Source organism: Podarcis liolepis, assembly GCF_965112155.1.
Source record: "Podarcis liolepis genome assembly, chromosome: 10".
Taxonomy (NCBI): Eukaryota; Metazoa; Chordata; class Lepidosauria; order Squamata; family Lacertidae; genus Podarcis; species Podarcis liolepis.
Window position 1 is genome coordinate 66,697,314 of NC_139562.1, and position 23,436 is coordinate 66,720,749.

A 23,436-nucleotide genomic window follows, 5' to 3' on the forward strand; every position below is an offset into this window, starting at 1 on the left:
TCATATTGCTTCCTCCCCTTCTAATTAGTGGGATTTTCAAAATGCGGGAGGGCTATACTGTTTTCAGTACAGTAGACCCTCGGGTTACATACGCTTCAGGTTACAGACTCCACTAACCCAGAAATAGTACCTCGGGCTAAGAACTTTGCTTCAGGATGAGAACAGAAATCGTGCTCCGGCAGTGTGGTGGCAGCAGGAGACCCCATTAGCTAAAGTGATGCTTCAGGTTAAGAACGGACCTCCGGAATGAATTAAGTACTTAACCCGAGGTACCACTGTACTCTCAAGTAACTAAACTTTGGGTTGTGAAAGCGGCAAACCTAGAAGTATTTTTCTGAGTTTTGCCACTCGTCTATGCGCAGAAGCGCTCTGCCGCATGCACAGAAGCACTCTAATGTGCTGCACATGTGTGCAGAAGCCGCGCATCTGGATACAGATTTTGTGGGGTGCGCACAGACCCCTGGAATGAATTAAATTTGTATCCAGGGGGTGCACTGTAATGCCAAATATGCTGGCAAGCACATTGTGCGGCAATGCAAATACAATCCACTAACTGCTAGGCTAGGGATGTGGGTGGTGCTGTGGTCTAAACCATGGAGCCTTGGACTTGCCGATTGGAAGGTCGGCAGTTCAAATCCCTGCGAAGGGGTGAGCTCCCGTTGCTCGGTCCCAGCTCCTGCCAACCTGGCAGTTCGAAAGCACGTCAAAGTGCAAGTAGATAAATAGGTACCCCTCCGGCGGGAAGGTAAACGGCGTTTCCGTGCGCTGCTCTGGTTCGCCAGAAGCGGCTTAGTCATGCTGGCCACATGACCCGGAAAAACTGTCTGTGGATAAATGCCGGCTCCCTCGGCCAGTAAAGCGAGATGAGTGCCGCAACCCCAGAGACATTCGTGACTGGACTTAACTGTCAGGGGTCCTTTACATTTAACTTTTAACTGCTAGGCTAATTTTTAAAAATAGAACAGAAAGCAGCTAGGAAAATACGTCTATGGCTGCTGGCTACAAAATAGTTGTGAAGATGTCCTTGTTTAGTTCAGCACAGGATGGTAATTATTCATTTATTTGGTAGAAAGGCAGGCTTCTACAAACAGGTAGTTCTCCTCTTATACAGGGGTTATGCTCCTGGCTATCACGTTTAAGCAAAATCCTGCAAAGCCAGAAGAACCCCTGCAACAGCTCTACCTGCCTGAAGCCAGTGCCCAACAGTCCTTGTCATGCAATGTGGAAAGCTTCCAAATCCCCAAGGCTCTGAGGTTGCAAGGGGGCTCCCACAAGATCTCAGACAGCCAGTGTTAGAAACTGAGGTATGAAAGCTAGGAGCTAAATGGCACCTTGAACCTAGGTTATGGGTGCAACAATGTAATGTCTAGGCACGCTTGTTTTAATAACAAGAATACAAAGCTGAAAATGAATGAACTGCAGCTAAAATATTGTATTCATTTTTCACAAGGTCTAGTCCTTCCCCTGCCCACCCCCCTAATATTCTTAAGGTCTCTTCTCCAGTCCTCAGAGAACAGCTGGAAGTGGGGAGGCAGAAAAAAGGTCCTCCTTTCCTTCCATTCTGCAGTTCTAATCTGAAATCTCAGGTGCACTGTTGCACCCAGAGCTCAGAAACTGCTCACGCTAATGAAATTCCCTGTCGTAATATGCGCCTAGAACAATGGGAGTTTCGAACACTTCAGACAGCCCTAGGAGGGCAGAATTTCTCACTCTCCTGCTTATGTATGCATGTTACCCATGTAAAGCTGGGATCACAGGATAGCTAGGATAACTCTGTTGGTAGAACATGAGACACAATCTGAGAGCTGTGGGTTTGAGCCCCATGTTGCAGGGGGTTGGTCTAGATTACTCTCGTGGTCCCTTCCAACTCTACAATTCTATTATTCTAAGTAAATAAACGTAAGATGTGAGTTACCTGTACATGTGTGCACATAGAACACGGATTAAACACAATCATCTGAGGTTTTTATTGGAAGCATCTTACTAAGTCCAGTGGGACTTATTCCCAAATAAATGTACCTTTGATTGCAATCTTAGGCCACATTCAAGTAAAAGCACTTGATTATTGAGCTGGTGACAACATGAATGGGGTAAGGTGGAAACGCTAATCATGAAATGAAATTTAGTGTGAGCTCCTTATACAGTGGTACCTCGGGTTACATACGCTTCAGGTTACATACGTTTCAGGTTACAGACTCCACTAACCGAGAAATAGTACCTCGGGTTAAGAACTTTGCTTCAGGATGAGAACAGAAATTGTGCTCTGGCGGTGCAGCAACAGTGGGAGGCCCCATTAGCTAAAGTGGTGTGTCAGGTTAAGAACAGTTTCAGGTTAAGAACGGACCTCTGGAACAAATTAAGTACATAATCAGAGGTACCACTGTACTAAACTTGGATTTTAACAGGTATAGATCTCATAATTTCAACCCTTTTCTTTAGGCACTTTATTATGCTGGATCAATATGCAGCGGGCCAACTGGCTATTAGGTGACCATAAACAGTGTTCACCTTATTGCCAACCCACGCGGCACCTTCACATGCAGAAAATTAAGTTTGTTGCAAGCCATGAGGTACAACAGGTGCAGTATGCTTTAAACCAGGGTAGTGATGGTAGTTTGTGTATGGAGGGGTCAGTCTTCTTTCTGTCAAGGGCAACGTTTCCTTTGCAACCATCGATCCCTGTGGGAAGGAAGAAGAGAGTGGAGTTGGCAGGAAAAGCAACCTCTAAGTCTGCTCCATCTGGACCTCTTGCACAACCAACTTTTATTTCATTTTACTTGATTACTTCAGTATTTTGCAATCGCAAACCACCTTGGGCGTCTTGGCAGAAAAGCAGCCTATAAAAGCAACGAGTTAAGTAATGCAAAGGTCCTTCGAGGGGACTATGTTGGAGGCAAAGAGAGCGAAGAACCAAATATGTGTGAACAACCTGAGGAAGAGCAACAGAAATTAGGAATTTGTGCAGCGCTTCAACATATTTAAAGGCATATTCTCAAAACTACCTCAGCCGTCTACCACCGCTATGAAAAGGTAGGGCTGTAGTGCCAGCTCCGTATTTCAGGTGGGATTTTTTGTTTTAAACCTACCTAGAATTTACCCTAGCAATCCCAACCAAACATAAAATATTTATAAATATATATATGCATATGCATAAATATAAAATATGTATAAATATATAGTGCTATTTTCCTAGAAAAGGAGGTGCCAGAACTCAACATGAACGTCTCCCTCGTTCTTTTATAATGGCAATGGCGCCCACTTGATGGGAGCCGGAACTGAGTTCCGTTTGAAAATTACCCTGAATATACTGTTACAGGTAGGTAGCCGTGTTGGTCTGCCATAGTCAAAATAAAAAAAATTCCTTCCAGTAGCACCTTAAAGACCAACTAAGTTAGTTCTTGGTATGAGCTTTCGTGTGCATGCACACTTCTTCGCAGTCACACTCACTGTTAAGACCATGTGTATCTGGAAGGAATTTTTTTTATCCTGAATATACTGTTTATTGACCCTCCTTCCGAGCACGAGCCACTCGGGTGCAAAACAACCTCTCCTGCAACACGCCCCGCCTTCTTGGAGAAATATGGAGATCAGAGGGAGGAAAACAACCAATAGCCGCTCGGAGCGACACAGGCTAAGCGCTTCCCGTGTTTTTTTTAAAAAAACTCGCTCTGCGCACGCGCATCCTGGCTTGGTCGTACGGGCATATAGAGCCGTACATCTTAAGTCTCCGACGCAGAGCGACCTTGCGCGACGTCTCCGACGCAGAGCTCTTTTGCGCATGCTCACGCGGAGGTTGCCTGTACGCTTTGCCCGCCTTTGTCATGTGATCGAAGCGCTGGCGTGGGTTCCTCCGCCCTCGGAGGCATTGCCTTTCCCCTACAGCCGGCGGCTTGCGCACGCGCGTCGCCTTCGCTGGCTCGCCGGCTTCCGTAGGTTCTCAGGATTGGTCTGTTGTTGTGTTTTTTTTGTTGCCCCAGAATCCCTTGCGCGCGGCAGCTGACATATAGTAGCTATGGCCGGAGTCCTGAAGAAGGTGAGAAGGGTTGAGGTCGGTCGCGGGGGGTGGGCGTCGTGCGGCAGCTGGCGGGTCCCCTCGTACGGGTTGCTTAGCCAAGGGCGAAAGCTCGCTTCATAGGACGAGGGGAGGCTGCTTGTGGCTCCCTCAGTGGGGACGCAGCCTGACCCCTTGGCTGCGAAGATACCAAGGATGAGGCGAACCCTATGCGTGCTGCCTTGAGCGCGTTAATAACAATTTATTATTTAAACCCCGCCTATCTGGCTGGGTTTCCCAATGTGAGGGACATAAATGTCATCGCTTGGTGTCTTGTGGCAGCTTCCCTGGCAAAAGGGCTGGGTTGTTGTAGTTATCCAGGGCTTTTTTTCTAAAAAAAATTGTTAGGGGGTACTCTCATTTTGACGCAAGAAAATCACCATATTATAGTTCAAATCGGGGAAAATAAATACAGTAAATGGACGAAAGGCTGCCATTGGGGGTAGCAATGGAACTGATGATCCACTGCAACAGAACTGATGATTCACCGTGCTAGAGAAAAAACATTCTTTTTTTAAAAAAAAATTTAATTTCTTCTCCCGTTAGATTCACAAAATGTTTAGGGGTATGTGTACCCCTGTGTCCCCAGAAAAAAAAGCACTGTAGTTATCCTTTTTTAAACTCTGGTCCATGCAAGTGAAGCTGCTCGCCTCAAGTTTCCAGTAGCTTTGGGGTAATGTCCTGGGTGTGTCAAGGATCAAGATGATCAAGGGTCTGGAAACCCGTGCACTGCAATGGGTTTTGGATTAGATGACCCTCGTGAGGCCTTCCAGTTCTACAGTTCTGTGATCTTCCAGCTTGGGATCCCAGCCTCATGAGGAATGGTTGAAGGAGGTGGGTGTGTTTAGCGTGGGAAAGAGGAGAACTTTCTGACAGTAAGCTTCTTTGACGATGGAACAGACTCTGGGAGGTTGTATACTTTTCTTCGTTAGAAAGTTTTAAGCAGGTGTCATGGATTGAGATTCCTGCATTGTAGTGGGTTGGACTAGATGACCCATAGAATGTACAGTTCTGTGATTCTATGATGTGGTAAATGTGTTGCTTGGTGCAGCATCCAAACAACAAAAGCGTCTTTTGAGCTTCAGAAAGAATATTTTTATACACACGCAAATGTAAAACTCATCTTAAAATGATCCTTAATTAAGGATACTTATTAAACTTATCTATTTTTAAATCTCTGCAGACCACTGGACTAGTTGGGCTAGCTGTATGTGAGGCACCACATGAGGTAAGTATAAAGCATTTGCTCATTTGAAATTGAAGAAAACATGAGGAAAGTATGGCTTACCAGGTGCATATTTCATCTTAATAAGTTGAGATATGAAGAACTGTTTTGACTGTCCACACAGCCCCTTTTGTGTGAGCCAAGAAGTAAATCAGCAGTCTTCCAATAACTAGAGTTTTCCATGCTTCTGAATGTTAAGTAGGCTCATTTTATATGTTGCATTAGATTTATTAAAGTAATTAATCTTAACGTTCTAACTACCTTAACATGCAATTTCTCCAGTATCTTGAATTTGAGGTGGTTAAGATTCTAATAGAATTTTGCAGAATTGTTCCCTTTGCTACTGAAGAAAGCTGTGAACTTTATAGTCATTTTTATTACACTTCTTAGTTCACTGTATAGACTTTTATGGTTCACATTAAATTAATGTTTGCTATCTGATCTTTTCAGCGCCTCCGGGTACTCTACTCGAAAATCCTTGCTGCTCTGGATAGTATGCCCAAAGATGCATCATATAGGAAGTATACGGAGAACATTGTAAATGAGCGGCTTGATATAGTAAAAACAGTAAGTATGTCATACATTTTAAGCATCTCAAATTACATTGTTCAAGTGGCCTGTTGTCCCTTGCTTCACTTACCAGATTTGCTTTTTGATTGCTGTCAAATAGAGATGCATCATAAACTGGCACTAGTTGCCATGGGACTGGAGAGCTGAACAGAAAGGCCACTCTGGCCTCTCCTATCAGCTGTAAAATCTAGGGCTGCTGGGAGGCTGCGCACATACCCCCCCTCCAAGTAGGGTATTAAGGCAAGGTGAATCATCCATTGACCTGAGAAGGAGCTGTAGCAAGTCTGCTTCTCTTACGACTGCAGAGCTGAAGGAAAACACACTTTGGCATCATCATCATTATTATTAGATTTATATACCACCCTTCATCAAAAGATCTTAGGGTGATTCACGAAATAAAAATGCACAAATAAATAGTTATAACAGAAGCAACAAAACATTAACCCCTCCCCCCTCCCACAAACACTGGACCAGGAACTAAGGGCTGCTGGATGTGTGGGTTTAGTGTGTATGTTTTTACAGTCTGTTGTAAGATGCCTTGAGGATCATTCATTCAAATGTTTCCAGTGAATTCAGCAGGGCTTACAGGATTGCAGTCTTGGTTTTAGTTTCATCTTGCACTCATCCCAGGAGAACTATTATAGGTTATACAGTGCATCTGTTTTGTATTGTATGGGTTTGTATTGTCTGTGTGTTCTCTGGAGACCAGAATAGGAATAGTCTACTAACCTAATGTCTTTTAGTAAGTTTTTCAATATCAGATCAAGATATACATTTTAGTCCTCCACGATAACTTAATTTCTGTCCCCTCTTGAATGGTTAAAATACCAACAACAACAACAATATTTATTTATTTATTTATTTATTTATTTATTATACCCCGCCCATCTGGCTGGCTTTCCCCATCATATCTGATGTTTGAAAAGCCTTAACTTTTCCACAAGGGTAATCTGAACTACTTATTGCTTGTTGAATTGAAAGGGTGTGGACATATGCAGCTGGCAACCTATGGCTTCTTGTTCCTTTTGACAGTCTGAGAAAGAACTACTATTCTAGACTATATGCCACTTTTGGAAAAGACTCATTGGGTTATTTTTTACTCTGAGTGAGATAGAGAAAGATACTGTTTGAACATACTTCAGAGCACATCTGAGCCTTTCACTTGTTCTTGAACTTGCAGGAACCTGATGTGCAAAAACTGGAAAGTAAAATCAATGGTGGACAGATAGAAGAAGTGATTTTGCAGGTAATGTCTTCTTCACAAATATCTAATTATTTAGCAAATATAGGACTTGCCAAATATGCAACTGTTTCTTATAGGCTCTACTGAAAAAAATGAAAGGAATCCAATTATCTGTTTAAAATGCTGAATTTTGAAAGTGAGACATTAAATTTTTTTTGGGAGCTGGGGTTCTCTGTAGAGAAAATTTAGTCAGTTTGTTGTCAAGATGGAGACCAGCCTTTACGACAGCACAATATGAAATGTTAACTGTCACTATATAAAAAACCCATAATGCAATCCTTTGTTTACTTAGAAGTAAGTCTCACTGAATCTCACCAAATATGGTGTTATTATACATGGCAAACTAAATTTTGCTGCTGAATAGAAAAAAAGAATTTCCTGCAATGTAGCCAATCACTTAACCTCTTACGTCCTAATAAGGCAGACATAAAGACGACTGTTACAGCGTTTGCTATACTGATGGAACCTTTTCTAACATAACCTTGTCTATACTGTCCCTTGAAACTATGGTACTCTTTGAAATATTGGTAGCAAAAACCCTTATTACAAAAATGTTGAGGGCTGCATACAACTAACTAGGCGTGCAATCAGGATTCAGTGCAAGGACTCCTGCTAGCACAACTGGGAATAATCTCCCCACCCTGCATACTCCCCAAATGGGCTTGGGGAAGGGGTACCTGGAGAATCCTCAGAACAGCATGTGGGGGGGGGGGGAGATCATTCCATTGGGCAAACTAAAATATTTGGGAGGGTGGGACTATTGAAAGAGCACAATGCTGACTTCCCCCCTTTGTTTTCTGTTACCCCATTATGGAGCTCTAAGCTGGCTTTACCAGACTGGGCGCACTGCTCTCTGATGCATTAACAGTCTTCAGGATTGGGACCACTGACTTGATCAAACAATATACAGTGTTTATGTATTCCAGTGCTGTACCAATTAAATTGTTTAATAACAAGCAGTGTCAACAAAAATCTTTATTTTGTACAGTGGTGCCTCGCAAGACGAAAAGAATCCGTTCTGTGATTCTCTTCGTCTAGGGGTTTTTTCATCTTGCGAAGCAAGCCCATTGACGGATTAGCGGATTAGCGGCTTATCTGCTGATCGGATCAGCTGATAAGCGGTTTAGCGGCTTAGAAAAAGAGGGGGGAAGGAAAAAAACCAGCAGGAACTCGCAAGACATTGTCGTCTTGCGAAGCAAGCCCATAGGAGATTCGTTTTGCGAAGCACCTCCAAAACGGAAAGCTCTTTCGTCTAGCGAGTTTTCCATCTTGCGAGGCATTCGTCTTGCGGGGCACCACTGTATGTAATTAGTGGATCGAATAGATGTTCATTGTCTAGCTTAGATGCAGCAACTTTGGGAAGGTTTTTTTAAAAAATAAAAATAATAATATCCTTTTTTGTTTTAACAGGCTGAAAGTGAGCTCAGCCTAGCGAGGAAAATGGTGCAGTGGCGACCCTGGGAGCCTTTGGTTGAAGAACCTCCGTCTGATCAGTGGAAATGGCCGATATAGTTAATGTTATTTGTAGCTTTTGGAAGTGAAAAAGATGTAATCAAATGTATGCTGGACATGAATGAAAAATATCTTAATTCTACTCATAAGATTTGTTTGCTATAATTATTGGTTATATATCCAAGTAAGCTGTACTCAAAGCAGACCTGTTGAAATTAATGGCATGCTAGTTCAGTGCATCTTCCCTGAATATGACTAGCATTGATTACAACCCATTAGTTGGAAGATCACTGTGAACTTACCACCAGGTGCGAATGGTTCTCAACAATTTAACTGTTATAATCTTAAATTCTATAGACACTTGCATGTATGGGAATCTGTACAGGGCATATAAGAACCTTCTTCCCCCACTCTGCTACCAACAACCCAGTGCATGGGTTCCAGCCCAGTGCATTCTTGAACAAGCAGATGGACTAGATGAGCATTTGGAAGGAATGAACAGGCTTCCTGTTCCTTGGACTGCTTTGGTGTAGTACCTGTTTGAGTCTCCATGCTTGTGGAAGGAGAGGGAGGGCAAAAAAACCCCAGAACTCTGTTATTCCCTACTGGACTTCTTATGTGCACAGGAGAAAGACTGAGTCTATTAGGTTCTAGAACAAGCTGCTAATAACATAGGCTGTATTGGAGGAGGAGATCATCCATGGTTTACCTCCACTCTCAGAGGAAATGGGAAAGGGCTTAGTGGTAAAGCATCTGCTGCCTGTTGGTGTAGGCAACATTGATCTAGATGACCAATGCCTTGACTCTATGAGGCAGCTTCCTATGTGCCAGGGCTATCTAAGTTTTGTATCCCTGTGGAGGAAGGAACAGTTCTCAGTTTCCATGCTGTTTCCATTGGCAGAGCAGAGCTCCCTGCTTTCTCTGGTTAATTAGCCTTTCCCCCCAAGTAATACAGTGGTACCTTGGGTTACAGACGCTTCAGGTTACAGACACTTCAGGTTACAGACTCCGCTAACCCAGAAATAGTACCTCGGGTTAAGAACTTTGCTTCAGGATGAGAACAGAAATCTTGCGGCGGCAGCAGGAGGCCCCAATAGCTAAAATGGTACCTCAGGTTAAGAACAGTTTCAGGTTAAGAACGGACCTTCGGAACGAATTAAGTTCTTAACCCAAGGTACCACTGTAGTTGACCTTGTTCTCTTTTCTAGCTTGGGTAGGATGAGAAAGGGAAGCTTTCAGAAGTGACTTGGTGAGTTCATTTTGTGGCATGGGAACTGGCAGCTTCCCAAACAGCAAAGATTTGCTCCTTCTATCTTACCAGCCAAAGTGATGCCACCAGGGCAACAGGCTGCTACAGATGAGTCTGGGGATAGCAAAAACCTGTGCATGCAACAATAAAACTTTTACTCTGTATGACACTGGTAGGGAGCCTGTGCCCGTTAAATGTTCTTTAAGTCCCATCAGTTCTGACCATTGGCCATGCTGTCTGAGATTGAAAGAAACTGGAGTCCCAACAACATATGGAGGAGCCACCCCTGGTTTTATACTTTACTGACATTTAAAGCTGATTGCTGCTCGCTTGGAAATATATTTTAAAGTACTGTAATTCTTCAAATCACTGTGACTGAAGAATGCTTGGTGTTAGATGGCACCTGTAAACACAATAAAAAAATTCCTTCCAGTAGCACCTTAAAGACCAACTAAGTTAGTTCTTGGTATGAGCTTTCGTGTGCATGCACACGAAAGCTCATACCAAGAACTAACTTAGTTGGTCTTTAAGGTGCTACTGGAAGGAATTTTTTTATTTTGACTATGGCAGACCAACACGGCTACCTATCTACTACTGGAACCTGTAAACACAGTTATTTGCTATCTTGTAAAAAATACTGTGTTTTAGAAGGAAAGCCACTAGAGGGCATCAAGTGTAACAGTGTGGTAAACGTTAAATACAGAAGGAAGGGTCACAACTGGATGAAGATGACTATGGTAAAAAGAAACATAAAATCAGTGCAACACAAATGCTCTTGCAAGTTTCACCAAGATGAAAAGCCTGTATCCTTGTGACTAAAACTTGAATTTTCTTATTGGCTTCAAGCTCCTTTCCTCACTTTTTGTGAAGGTTGGCCAACTTCTTGTGTTAATTTCTGGTATGTTTGAACATTGTTTCGCTTATCATATATTATACTGTTACCATGTTCTCCATAGCAATCTAAACTGAATTCCATAGAATTCCAACTAATAAAAGAAAAGAAAGGCAATATAAGAAAGAAACAATGAAAATACAGTTAAATCTGGATCATTAATGTTCCATCACATGTCAATCACAAATTCACAGGCTCACCATGGCATGGGACCACCTGAGTGATGCTACTGGACAGTTGGTCCAGTGATGCTATTGGACAGTTGGTGGTCCGCGGGCCACAATTTGGCAAGCCCTGACATAGAGGGAATAAATGCCATGTAGCTTTCCCGGAAGTTGTATTGTGGTGAACACATACTCTCCCATAGCATGACACTGCACCTCTATGCCCCTTTTAAAACAAAATGAGCGTTTATAAAGGCAGCCAATCATTCAAACCTGTAAAGCTTTTACTTCCAATTTAGTGTGCTTTAAAGTTTAGAATGCAGCCTTATGCACCTAGTTCAAGGTACAAAATACACAGGTGTCAAAGAGGACCGTGATGCCTTTAGTGTGGAGAGGGATTTTCAAGAGGTGCAGCTGCGAAAACAACTCTCTTAGGGCTAGATCAGCTAGGCAACTGTCTGGGATGCAGATCTCAGAGGGCAGCTTTATACCCATTATTTTTTTGTTATATCTTAAAAAATGCTGATATTTTACTTATATATGTTGAAGCATTTTATCATTTTAAAAGCAATTCATACATTAGAATTAGTTTTTCACAAAATTGTAGATTTGGAAGGGTCCTGAGGGTCATCTAGTCCAACCCTCTGAAAGGCAGGGAAAACTCAGCAGCAAGCAAAGCAGGATTTTTGTGCACCTGAAACTTGACACTCTGAAGAGACTTAAATTTTTACATCACAAATCAGATGTTTTTGTGCTAAAACATTTTCTTTTGTGTTTGAGGAAGATAATCAAAGGTTTTGGTATAACTTACTCCCCCCCCCATATCTTTGTTGAAAGTTAAAAAGTACATAACTATAAACATTGTGAGAGCATAAATAAAAGAGAAACAGCACCTGTAGAAGGGAAAGTAAAGGGTGAGGGGAGGGGAAAAACCCCCAAAACTCTATACTTTACAAAATCGTGATTGTACTTCACCAGATCTTAACCTATTAACAGTATTTGTAAGAATGGATTCCAAAAAGAATTGAATTTGTCCATGGCAAGTCTGCGTTTATATGCAATTTGTTCATACGCAATTTGTTCAATTCATCATTATTATTCTTGCACGTTAGAATAAATGGAACAGTTTCTGTGCTTTTTTCCTGCAAGCCATCTGTTTTTGAAGATCAAAGTTAGCGATCCTTTTTGGGGTTGTGTGCAAGTAGTGAGCCTTGCCTAGCGCGCAAAATAACAGCCTGGCGCGGGTACTTGCACCGCACAGCAGTCAAGCGCCCGCATTCTCCGTCTCGCCAGCCCCGCTGTATGGAAAACTGGCACGCAAGAGTGTGTTGCGCATGCGTCCCTTTCAGCTACACATTGATTGGCCCGCTTTGTCCTGCCTCTCGCGAGAGTTGGCGCCGCCGCGGTTGCTATGGATACAGCGACTCTCCGTTCCCGCTTGGAGGCGGAGCGGGTTGGGCTGATACAGCGGCCGCTTCGGGGAACGTACGCGAGGACCTAGCGCTACGGTAAGCTCCTCCGCCTTTATTAATGCCGTCATTAATATTATTATTATCATTATTAACCACCCGGCGCGAGAATAATGCAGAGAAGCTGGAAAGGAGCTGAGGCGGAGCCGCCATGACGTGAACGGCTGGCTGAGTGCTTTACTACTGTTCCCGACATGCTGCGCGCGAGGGCTACGTTTAAAAGGCGTCATGGCGGCGGCGCAAAGCACCTCGGGACAAGTAGTCGGTTGGTTTTGAGCGGGTTAATTGAGCAGCGGGTTTTCTCTGTCCCCTCCCTCGCCTCACATAAATAATGATGGATGGCTCGTGTTGCATTCTGGGAGCTGTAGTTCCTGTGCGCGTCGAGCACTACAGATGCTGTGTTACATGTGATGCCATTTGATTTAATAAATGATGATAAAATAAAAAATAATTAAAAAATAAAGGTGCTGCGTGCTGATTTCTCCTTAAACAACATTTTTCTCCCTTATTCAGGCTTAACTTCCCAAATGCAATCATTTCTGTGTAGTCCAAATAGTTTGCATGTGCCCCCTTAAAATGTACCGATGTTGATAGATGGGAGATTAATTTTAATGAGTAGATTCACTAGTTAAGAAACCTAATTTCAATGACAAGTTTTAAAATGGAGATTTTGTTATGTATTGAAGTTCTCACCCTGGCCACCAGGAGTATCGTGTATATAAGGTAGTTTTCACTCAGGTCCACGTCAGTTACTTTAGGCGGGAAACCCTGGGTTGTTGTTGCTACAATGTTGACAGCCGGTTGCCTATAAAAGCAGGCTGGCTGAGCTGTCTGCTGTTCAGTTCAGTTCTGTTCCAGCTTACAAATAAAGAGCTGCTTTGGAGAAATTGCTGCGTTGTCTGCTATGTCTACCCACTATTTAACAGATTTCTTACTTTTAATTCCTTCAGCATAGAAAAGTAAGAATTGAAACTGGGCAAAGAAGAAAAGCATGCTGTTCATTTAGTGTCCATGGGATATGCTCTTAACTAGTCTCTAAAGTTGCATTCTGGAATGTAAAAGTAGTTGGCCGCACAGCACAGTGAAATTTTATAGTTTGTGTGTGCTTAGTAGGATGAGGTCCGTCCACCCAGCAGTTGTGTTGTACAAAGGGCAACCAGTTATTCAAGACAAAGGACTAAATGTACTTTTTAGTTGACATTTCCTTGTAAATTATGCTTTCAGCTGATGTGAAGGTTAAAAAGGTGTACTTCTCCTTTCAGGAAAATGGCTGATCCAGAAGAAAAGGCAGGTGGCCTGCCTGAAGCAGAGGCTGAAACTCAAATTTTGGAGGAAACAAAACAAGCAGAAGAAAGTGCCGAGACTGTAGGAACTATGCAAGAGCAGACAGGTGCAACACAACAGAATGAAACAAACCTGCCCACGGAGCAGAAACAAGGCCCAGAATTAGCAACACGTGAATTGGGTGATGCTGGGGAACCACTACAGGAGCTGACAGCTACTGAGGAACCAGCCGCTGCAGAGGAACCGGCTGCCATGGTGGAAGTAGCCACTGCTGAGGAACCGACTGCTACTGAGGAACTAGCCGCTGTTACGGTACCGGCTGCCACTGAGGAACTAGCTGCTGCGGAGGAATTAGTGGAGGGGCCAAGCATTGCTGGGGAACAAGACCAGAATCTTCCTGCAGCTGAGGAATCTGTCGCTGCTGCAGAAGGGGTTCAGGAGCCAGCTACTGCAGATGGACTGACAAAGGGTTTGGACGTGATAGAAAAAGAAGAGGAAGCTCATCCAAAATCCCAAGATGTGGTCCCAGGGTTTCAGGAAGCTATTCTAGAGCTCCAAGATCTTGGTGTCAAAATCGAACCACCTATAGTTGACACAGATGCATCTAATATCACAGTTGCTGCTGGTGCTGCTTCTATTGGTGCTGCTGAAAGTTTTTCTGAAAGGGCGGCTGATTTTGCAGCACATATGCATGCTGCAAGGGCTTTGTTAACAGAAGCGTTAGCATCTGAAAGAGAAGAGTCTGAAGCAAGTACCGAAGAAGCTACTGTAACAGGTGGGCAGTTGTCAGATACCATATATTGCTGCTGCCTTTACGACTAAGAACTGTTACTGATTAGATGATGTTAATAATGTTGATGACTGAAATGCGTCACTTTCTTAGGTCCACTAAAATCGCTTCCAGCTAGTGGCTCCTTAGTAATAATAAAAATTATTTTTATTAATAATAATTTATTACTTATACCCCGCCCATCTGGCCAGGCCTCCCCAGCCACTCTGGGCGGCTTCCAACAGGATATTAAAAACACCGTAAAACATCAAACATTAAAAACTTAACAGGGATGCCTTCAGATGTCTTCTAAAAGTCAGATAGTTGTTTATTTCCTTGACATCTGGTGGGAGAGCATACCACAGGGCAGGCGCCACAGCCTGGTTCCCTGTAACCTCACTTCTCTCAGTGAGGGAACTGCCAGAAGGCCCTTGGCACTGGACCTCAGTTTATATGCTTCTTTCCCACAAATTGAGCCCAATGCAATGTACAGGGAGGACAGTAAAATAAATCAGCAAATAAATCTAAAAACAAAAACTAAACATTGTATAGCAACCACCAATTTACAGAAAAGTGACAAGAAAAAAGATCAAAAGCCGAAAGCTGCATGGAACAGTCATGTCTTGCAAAATCACTGCAATGCAGTTTGCTGAAGCTATAGAGTAGGAGAATGAATGCTACCATTTGGGTCCCTCAACTGAAAAGGGTCAGTTTCAGGAGCTTGCCAAGCCTCCATGGGTTTGGCAACAAATACTTACATGGTGACCTCAACCCAGTTAGGCTCATTCCTAAATGTGGCTTTTGATATTCTGTAAGCATGCTTAGAATTGCACTGTCAGATTTGTATGTGGGAGAAATAATTATTTTTTGTATACATGTACTCCAGAATTTGTACAAAAGCTGTCCATATGAGCAAAAGCTTCCCAATTGATTTCAGTGGGCTGGGTCCCCCACACCCCATGCAAGTGGAATTAAGTTTTGTTCATATCTAGAGACACCACTTTGGGTACAAGGTATATGTTGCTGGTGTGTGCATAGAGTAAATTGTTGCTGCTTTTGATCATTATAACAGCTAAAGGATTATATATCATTGTCTCTTTTCTGTATGTTTTTATTTTAAATGGTGTCATAGTTATTATTCTATAATAGCAGATCTTGAAATAATTACATTTAAAAGAAGTAGATTATAGCATGTCACATAATCTGTTACATTAAAAAAAATAAAATTCTACCAAGGCCAGAAGAGAAGGAACGGTAAATTCAGCAGTAACTTGAATTAATTCATCTAACTGAACAGTACAGTTTTTAGAATCTGCTGTCGATGAAATACAATAACAGATGTTTTGTTTTTGTTTTTTCAGTTCGATTCATGCTACATCCTGCTATCCAGGTTTTCACCAAGTCTTTTAACATTAACCAAACCGTGGAGCAAATGAAGAAGTACTTCGCAGGACGCTTAAAAATACCACTGGATATTTTACAAATTATGTTGCTAGGTATGTATAAACCACTAGTGAGAATTAAAGTGAGTATTGATCAAGGTTTGGTTATGAACAACAGCAACAGAAAAGTTGTGATTTGCTAGAGAGATTTTCTATTTTGCTGTTGTTTTATTTAGTTTTCAATTTTTGTTTGGTCTATGTTAATTTGTCTTGATGTTAATTTGAGTCATTCTCATAAAGATAAGTAGTTCCTTTGTTAAACTCTTGCTTTATAATAGACAAACTAGATAGAAGATGGATGTGGAGAAAAAAGCTTTGATTGGGACTTGGGACACATTGCTACAGGCTTTCCCTGAGTTGGTTGCATTTCCAAAACCATCCTTAATTTTTTTGTCTAAAAAAAGAAAATGTTGATTTTTTTATTTGATGTGAAATATTAATAATCAATATTTACTTTTAGGGCGAATAACTGACAATAGTGAAACGCTATGGAATCTTGATGCTAAACCTTATGGGACCATACAAGTTGATATGTTCTCCCTTGATGAAGAAAACTTTCCCCTTAAAGCATCTAAACTCCTAGAGGAATACTACATGCCTGATGTTATAACTTTTAAAGTGCAAACAGGTAGACGGCAATGTTGAAACATGCACTCTAACTCATTCTGGTCAGATATTATTCTGTAGCATTCTCTGTATAATTTAATAATACTGTTTAATCTGAACAGATGCAGAAACATTTAAGGAAATAAACGTGTCAATTAAAAGGCCAAATTTTCAGAAACCTTTTTTGGGTGGATATAGACATAAAGAAACAGGCACAGAATATCATAATGCGGGATCACAGACAGACCCCAAAAAACGTCCAGACAAAGGCTATGAAGAGTTCTGTAGGTCAACACAGGTATGTTTGCCAGAGTATAAAATAAAGCACTAATATGAAAATAATCGTATAAAGTAATTGCAAAGCTAAGTAGCTTCTAACAAATTAGAATCCTATAATTATATGAGTTATTTCTTCATCCATTTGTAAATGTGCTTTGTAGTCGTAGTCATTTGAATTTGTCCAATGTTTCTAGCACAGCCTCTCTTTATTATGTGATCATTAAAATGAATAATTTTATTTCTAGACAGTTGTTGAGAGGAAAAAGCTGCAAAATACGAGAAATTCAACTTCCACTCAGATGACCAAAATTGGTGTCTATATATCAAACGTCACTGACAGATTGATAGAACCAAAAGGGTATGTGACAGCTGATGAATACCATGCACGAAGACTTCAGGCAGTAAGTACTTAGTCCGTTGAATCATCACCTTTAACCCAGCAGATTAAAAGACCCTGCAATCCTATACCCACTTACCTGGAGAGAAGTCCTATTGATTAGACACCTATAACATTAAACTGCAAATGACAAATGTGATAAGTGAAATTTACATTTAAAGGGGACTCACATTCATCTTAATACATTACGAGTCGCACACAGTGCTTCATGTGGAGTTCCACTCACACAACAGGACTTTCTCTTCATCTCCTTCCTTGCACAAATCTTCTTTGGAGGGTCCCCCCAGCCTGTGGAGCAGGTTTTCAGGGTGCGTAAGGAGCTTGCACCAGTCAGGAGTGGAAGGGGAAATTGGTTATGCAAGTGGAAGTCTGCTCCGTGAACGGAAAAGCAGCACTGGATGCAAATTTATAATCTTTCTTCACAATATCCTGGTATGGAGAAGGCACATAACTGATGTGGGTTTTTTGAAATGCATATTCAGTATAAATAGTATCTGAATCCATTCTTCACTAGCTTTGGATTTGGTAGTCAAACAGCAGAATAGTGTGTGTCTCAGAAGTGAATTCTTATAAAGGCAAGTATATGATAAAGGCTTGTTTAAGGCAAGTGTTAATTCTGTAAATTGTCAAAAGTTTAAAAACGAAGAAAGCTTGCTCATTTCTCCCCACTTCAGTGATTCTTAAATTGTGGTCTGTAAATCACCAGTAGACCTTCCAGAAGACCACAGCAATCAGAATAAAACAATCTACGACTTTTCCTGGGCAAATATTGATGCATATGAAATGAAAACCCACCTTTTTCTTTTCATATTATCATTTATTGCACTCTGATATAGTTGTGTTGAATATGTGGGATTTGTCCATGATCTGTGTCGCTGAGATATTTGTCAGTCAAGTCGCTATCGCTCGGGGCCTCTTCTTACACTGCAGTCATTAGCCTCTGTAACAAGGAACAAACCCAAATCAACAATGGATATATGGACTTCCCAGCAAGTCTCCCGTCCTTCCCTCTCACTCTGCACATTCATTATTTTAGTTAGCGTTCACTGTATAGCTCAGGGATGAGGAATCTGCAACACTCCAGATGTTGCTGAACTACAGTTTCCATCATCCCAGACCACTAGGCCACTTTTGCTGGGTCTGATGGGAATTGGAGTCCAACAACTTCTAGAATGCCACAGGTTCCTCAGCTCTGCTAGAGCTGCATTAGACTGCAGAAACCATCTGTTTTAAATCTAGAAGCATTCTAAGTAGCCTCCTATACTTGAATTGCTTCCACCTTAAATTGTGGAACAAACAAATCAGAATAATGCAACAAACTGTAAGAGCTGCTCAGCTGTTCTGAAAGGGATCTCTGCTGAACACAGTGGAGCTTGTGTCTAAACATGTTTAGCATTAGTTTATTAGGGTATGTCTGCCGTTACATTTCAAAGCTTAATTTCTGCTCATAGTCACAATTTAAACAACCATGTATGCATTACACAATTTAAAGAACTCTCTATAATAAGGGTCAATTCATCTATTGCTTCATTTAAAGATGTGACATTCTGGTTTGTAAATTACTTACTAAGAAAGCTAGCGAATTTGAAACGTATTTTTCTCGTAATTGCCAAAACATATAACAGATGCAGCAGAATATTGCTTTTTTCTTTCCTGCTATCTCCTATTCCTGTCTGCAGGTAATTGTGATACAAACATATTTCCGGCGATGGCTAGCTAAGACTTTAGTAAATAAACTAAAAGAAGAATTGCGTTTGAGACTGGAATGGGAAGAACAAGAAGAACTAAGGAGGCAGAGAGAGAGGGAAGAAAAACTGCTAAGGGAGTATAATCGAAGGCTGAATCCTAGAACAAAGGATGATTTTGAATTACTCTATCATGCTTTAGAATGTAAGAGATGGCGTGTTTTTTGTTTTTGCATTTAAGAGATGCATATTTTTGGAAATTCTGAAATTTGCTTGTTCGAAAACAGGATATAACCATTGGAATTTTTTCTGGGAGGTTTTACACCAAACCACACTGGCTGTCATGAAATCACTGTTGAAATGGGATAGCTCATGCAGTTTTTCAATAAAACCATTCCGAAAGTCCGTTCAGCTTCCAAAATGTTTGGAAACTAAAATGCAGCCCTGTCGGATGTTCGGCTTCCAAAAGAAAGTTCAAAAACCAGAACACTCACTTCTGGGTTTCGATCGTTTGGGAGCCTAGGTGTTCCGGATCCAAGGTATGACTGTACAATCAAACTTCAGCTCCCGAACGCCTCCGTTTTGGAATGTTTTGGCTCCCAAATACCAAAAACCCAGAAGGAAATGCTCCGGTTTTCAAACATTTCAGAAGCTGAATGGGCTTCCGGAACGGATTATGTTCGACAACCGAGGTTTGACTGTAAAGCGTTTTTTCTTTGCCAATGTAGCTGAGTCCAATGTTAACTAATGAAATGAACTCAAGACACTCACTGGCTGCATGGACATCAGGTTTCATGTAAATTGTGGGCTGGTTTCCAGGAGTCAGAGTTTGTTTGCTGCTGAAGATGGGGTGTGTCTTTAATTCCCATGTGAACTGAGCTAGGCTGTCATGTTGCAGAAGCTCTTGGAATGCATGCTCACTTTGTGCTAAGAGAACACCTTGCCTGAAGAAGTTGAGCGTAAGCCTTGATTGACTCATATGCTGCTTCTGGCTTGAGATGGAACAGCTTCAGATTGTGTTGCCTCATATCGCTGCCTTGTCTGCCAATAGTGTAGTCCTGCCCTGTTGTTTGCTTCTATTTCTGTTTGTTGTTGACTGGTTGCTTCCCTGCAGTGGCTGCTTTTCATCTTCATATGGGAGCTTAGTGATTCTAGGAAGCGTTGTTTAACTTGCTAGTAGAACTGCTTTCACATTCTTCCACTGTTGCAATGAATTGCTGAGACAGCGATCCACTGAGTTTACTGTCCTTCAGAAGTTTGCGAAGGGCATGCCTATTGATTACAGTGATGGGAGCTTTTTACTTAGGTGACATGGTGCAGCTTGCGAAATGTATGGTTTGATTTCATACCAAAAATGAGTCGTTCTATTAAAAACAATAAAGGCATTAAATAATACTACAGTGGTACCTTGGGTTAAGTACTTAATTTGTTCCGGAGGTCCGTTCTTAACCTGAAACTGTTCTTAACCTGAAGCACTACTTTAGCTAATGGGGCCTCCCACTGCCGCCACGCCGCCGGAGCACGATTTCTGTTCTCATCCTGAAGCAAAGTTCTTAACCCGAGGTACTATTTCTGGGTTAGCGGAGTCTGTAACCTGAAGCGTATGTAACCCGAGGTACTACTGTACATGGTTAACAAGGGGTTGTCCTACTCAGAGTAGACCCGTTAAAGTTAATGCACCTAAGTCAGTAATGTTTATTAATTTGAATAGGTCTTCTCTTGGGTAGGACTAGTGTTGGCTACAACCCAAGATGTCCTGCAGCTTCCTCTTCCTTTCTGAACCTGGTGCTGTGTTTGAAAGATTTCCTTCCCATCTCTGTGCTTGAGAGAAGGTTCGGGAAAATCTTACTCATCTCACACTTTACCTTTCCAAGCTAAGAGCTGGAGCACAGGGAGAGATGAAGTCCTGTAGCCATACTGGACCAATGCTGAGGCCATGGTGGACACAAATGTTGAGTGGCTACCAGAGCTACCTAGAATGTGTGTCACTCTGATTATTATTCCCGTGTTGTGGACCAGAGGTTGAGGACAGAAAGTTGCAGGAGGGCATTAGCTCAGTGGAAGACCGCATTTGTATAAGGGAGGTCGCAGGTTCCATCCCCAACATTTCCAGGACCAGGAAACTCACCAAATCCTCATGAATAATACTGAGCTGAATGGGCCAATTGCTTGACTCTGAAAAATGGCAGCTTCCTATGTTGGTTTAAAAGTACCTAATTTCATGGCAGAAGTAAAATTCAGACAAATGATTTATGGCTTACACAGCCACTATGCTACGCCGGTTCTCAAAACAAGTGAAAACTGGTTTGCATATAGAGCTGCAAATTAAACCAGCTCCAAGAAATCTGTTTTGAAAAATCATTTTCCGGAAGCAGGGAACAGTTTCTTTTCTTTGCATTGGCTGCCCCCTCGTGGATCCTCGAAAGCTGCGTAGACTTTGCTGCATTGATTTGAACAGCGGTGGCAGCTAACCAAATAAAAAAGAATAAAGCTGAAATATTCAGTGATAAAACATGATCTTGATAGTCCTCTCCGCTGTGCTGCTTTTTTTATATCCTGGATGTTTTCTTCCTCTCATTCGATTGAGATACACTAATGGTTGTTACTCATTAGAATGAAAATGTTTGAGAGAATATTCTATAACAGTTTTTGAATTAGTATTTTCCCTGAGCTTTTCAGAAATATGTAGCGAGCACGATCTTGATGATCTGGTGCTGTGATCCAGAGGACGTTGTGTTCAACTGGTACATTTGTTCACATTTTGGCTTTGTCATGGATTCACTTGGGCGGTCTTGGAAAAATTGCTTATCCCTCTTGGTCCCCCATCTGTTAAATGGGAGTAATAACCCACTTCACAGGGCTCAGTGAAGACAAATAAGAAAAGGATTTATTGGGAACTTTGCACAGGTTACATGCCATGTACCTTGTAAAGCAATATCTAAAGAAAAAAAATGCCTAACTAAAGGCTTCTTCATAGATTTTCTTGTAATAGGGCTTTGCCACCACACACTGACTTCTGCCTTCGTGTATCCCTGAACCACCTTGCAGTGTGTCAAAAGCTGGATTCAGGTCATTGAAGCTGAAGAACATGGCAATTCTGCTGCCCACTGAGAGCAAGTGGCCATTAAAACAGAGCCACTATACACTATATAACAGCGAGAATCTACCTATATCAGGGGTCAGCAAACCTTTTCAGCAGGGGGCTGGTCCACTGAACCTCAGACCTTTGTGGGGGGCTGGACTATATTTTGGGGGAAAAAGAAAAAAGAACAAATTCCTATGCCCCACAAATAACCCAGAGATACATGTTAAATAAAAGGACACATTCTATTCATGTAAAAACACTCTGATTCCTGGACTGTCCCCGGGCCATAGTTTGCCTACCCATGACCTATATTGTTGGAAAGATAACTAATGGTGATAGCAGTGACTTAAGGTCAAAGTAGACCTTGCATGGGAGTTCCATAATTGGACCTTGCATGGGACCTTGCATAATTGGACCTTGCATGGGAGTTCCATAATTGGAGCTCTTCAGATCTTTTTCAAAAAGCAAGCTCAGGTTGGATGTGTGATTTGGGCAATGGAGATGGGGGAAAGGAATGATCCTCCAATGCAAATCACACACCCCTCCAGAAGCAGTTACTATCCCCTATGGAGAAAACACTTGTAGATGCCTGTTTGATTTTTTCCCTCCATGCTAATAGCAGCTTCAGTTGGGCAGGGGATTTGCCTAGGAGAATAAATGCTCCATGACCCCATCTAAATCACTTCCATTCCTGCCAGTGAATAAGGCATCAATCATTCTAATCACGGCAGTGGTCGTGAAATGCTGGGCAGATGTAGTAACCCACATAGGTAAGCTGTAAGGATCCCTAGATAAAAATACAAATGACTTTATGGAGATGTTTATCCAATTTGCAGATGACTTTGTCTGCAAATGACAGCACTAGGCGAAAACTGACAAAATAAATTTCAACAGAGATAAGTATAAAATTCTGCATTTAGGTGGGAAGGATCAGAAGTACCTGGCTTGACATCCATTTGTAGATGTGAAAAGGACCTTAGGGCCTTAGCAGATCACAAGCTAAACAAGAGTCAGTCATTCAGTGCAGCAGCTAAAGAGGCCACTGGATTTCTAGGCTGCGTGAACAGAAGTATAATGCTCAGATTGAGAAAAATATTGGTACCACTCTGTTCTGCTTTAGTCAGATATCACACAAAGTACTGTGTGCAGTTCTGGGAACACGAGTTTGCAGAGGATATCAACAAACTAGAACATGTCCAGAGATGGGCAACAGAAAACCAGAAATGGTGATGGGCCTGAAGACCAAGTCGTATGATGAAAGATTAAATGTGTTGGGCATGTCTAGCCCAGAGAAGAGACAGCTATTAGGCAATCTAACCAGCTTCACATATGAAAAGGGCTGTTGTACAGAAAATGGAGCAAATTTGTTTTCTTCTGCTACGTGGGGATGGGCTCTGTTTGTTCAAATGACAAGAAAAAGCACAGGGGCTTAATGTAAGGAAGAGGTTACTGACAATATGAGTGGAACAGACGGATGGCCTTAGAAGGTGGTGGACTCTCCTTCATTAGGGCTTTTTATGCAGAGCGTAGTAGATTTCCTGAATCAGCAGGAAGCTGGATTACATGACCTTTGA

The 23,436-nt window shown here is 41.9% G+C and overlaps 2 protein-coding genes across 2 annotated transcripts in view; both read left to right on the forward strand.

The window, feature by feature from the left end:
• Positions 1 to 3,685: 3,685 nt before the first annotated feature.
• NDUFA5 (NADH:ubiquinone oxidoreductase subunit A5) lies at positions 3,686 to 8,690 on the forward strand. Its single transcript, XM_083463878.1, has 5 exons — positions 3,686 to 4,033; positions 5,235 to 5,279; positions 5,727 to 5,843; positions 7,027 to 7,092; positions 8,500 to 8,690. The coding sequence occupies exons 1-5, from the start codon at positions 4,013 to 4,015 to the stop codon at positions 8,599 to 8,601; spliced, it is 351 nt and encodes a 116-aa protein (XP_083320004.1). The 5' UTR covers positions 3,686 to 4,012; the 3' UTR covers positions 8,602 to 8,690.
• A 3,455-nt stretch (positions 8,691 to 12,145) lies between these two features.
• IQUB (IQ motif and ubiquitin domain containing) overlaps positions 12,146 to 23,436 on the forward strand; it is a 33,753-nt gene continuing 22,462 nt past the window's right edge. Inside the window, exons 1-7 of the mRNA XM_083463411.1 lie at positions 12,146 to 12,354; positions 13,578 to 14,374; positions 15,730 to 15,864; positions 16,271 to 16,438; positions 16,539 to 16,714; positions 16,941 to 17,096; positions 18,772 to 18,982. Coding sequence (XP_083319537.1) covers positions 12,149 to 12,354; positions 13,578 to 14,374; positions 15,730 to 15,864; positions 16,271 to 16,438; positions 16,539 to 16,714; positions 16,941 to 17,096; positions 18,772 to 18,982 — 1,849 coding nt within the window. The 5' untranslated portion in view covers positions 12,146 to 12,148. The remainder of the gene's footprint in view (positions 12,355 to 13,577; positions 14,375 to 15,729; positions 15,865 to 16,270; positions 16,439 to 16,538; positions 16,715 to 16,940; positions 17,097 to 18,771; positions 18,983 to 23,436) is intronic.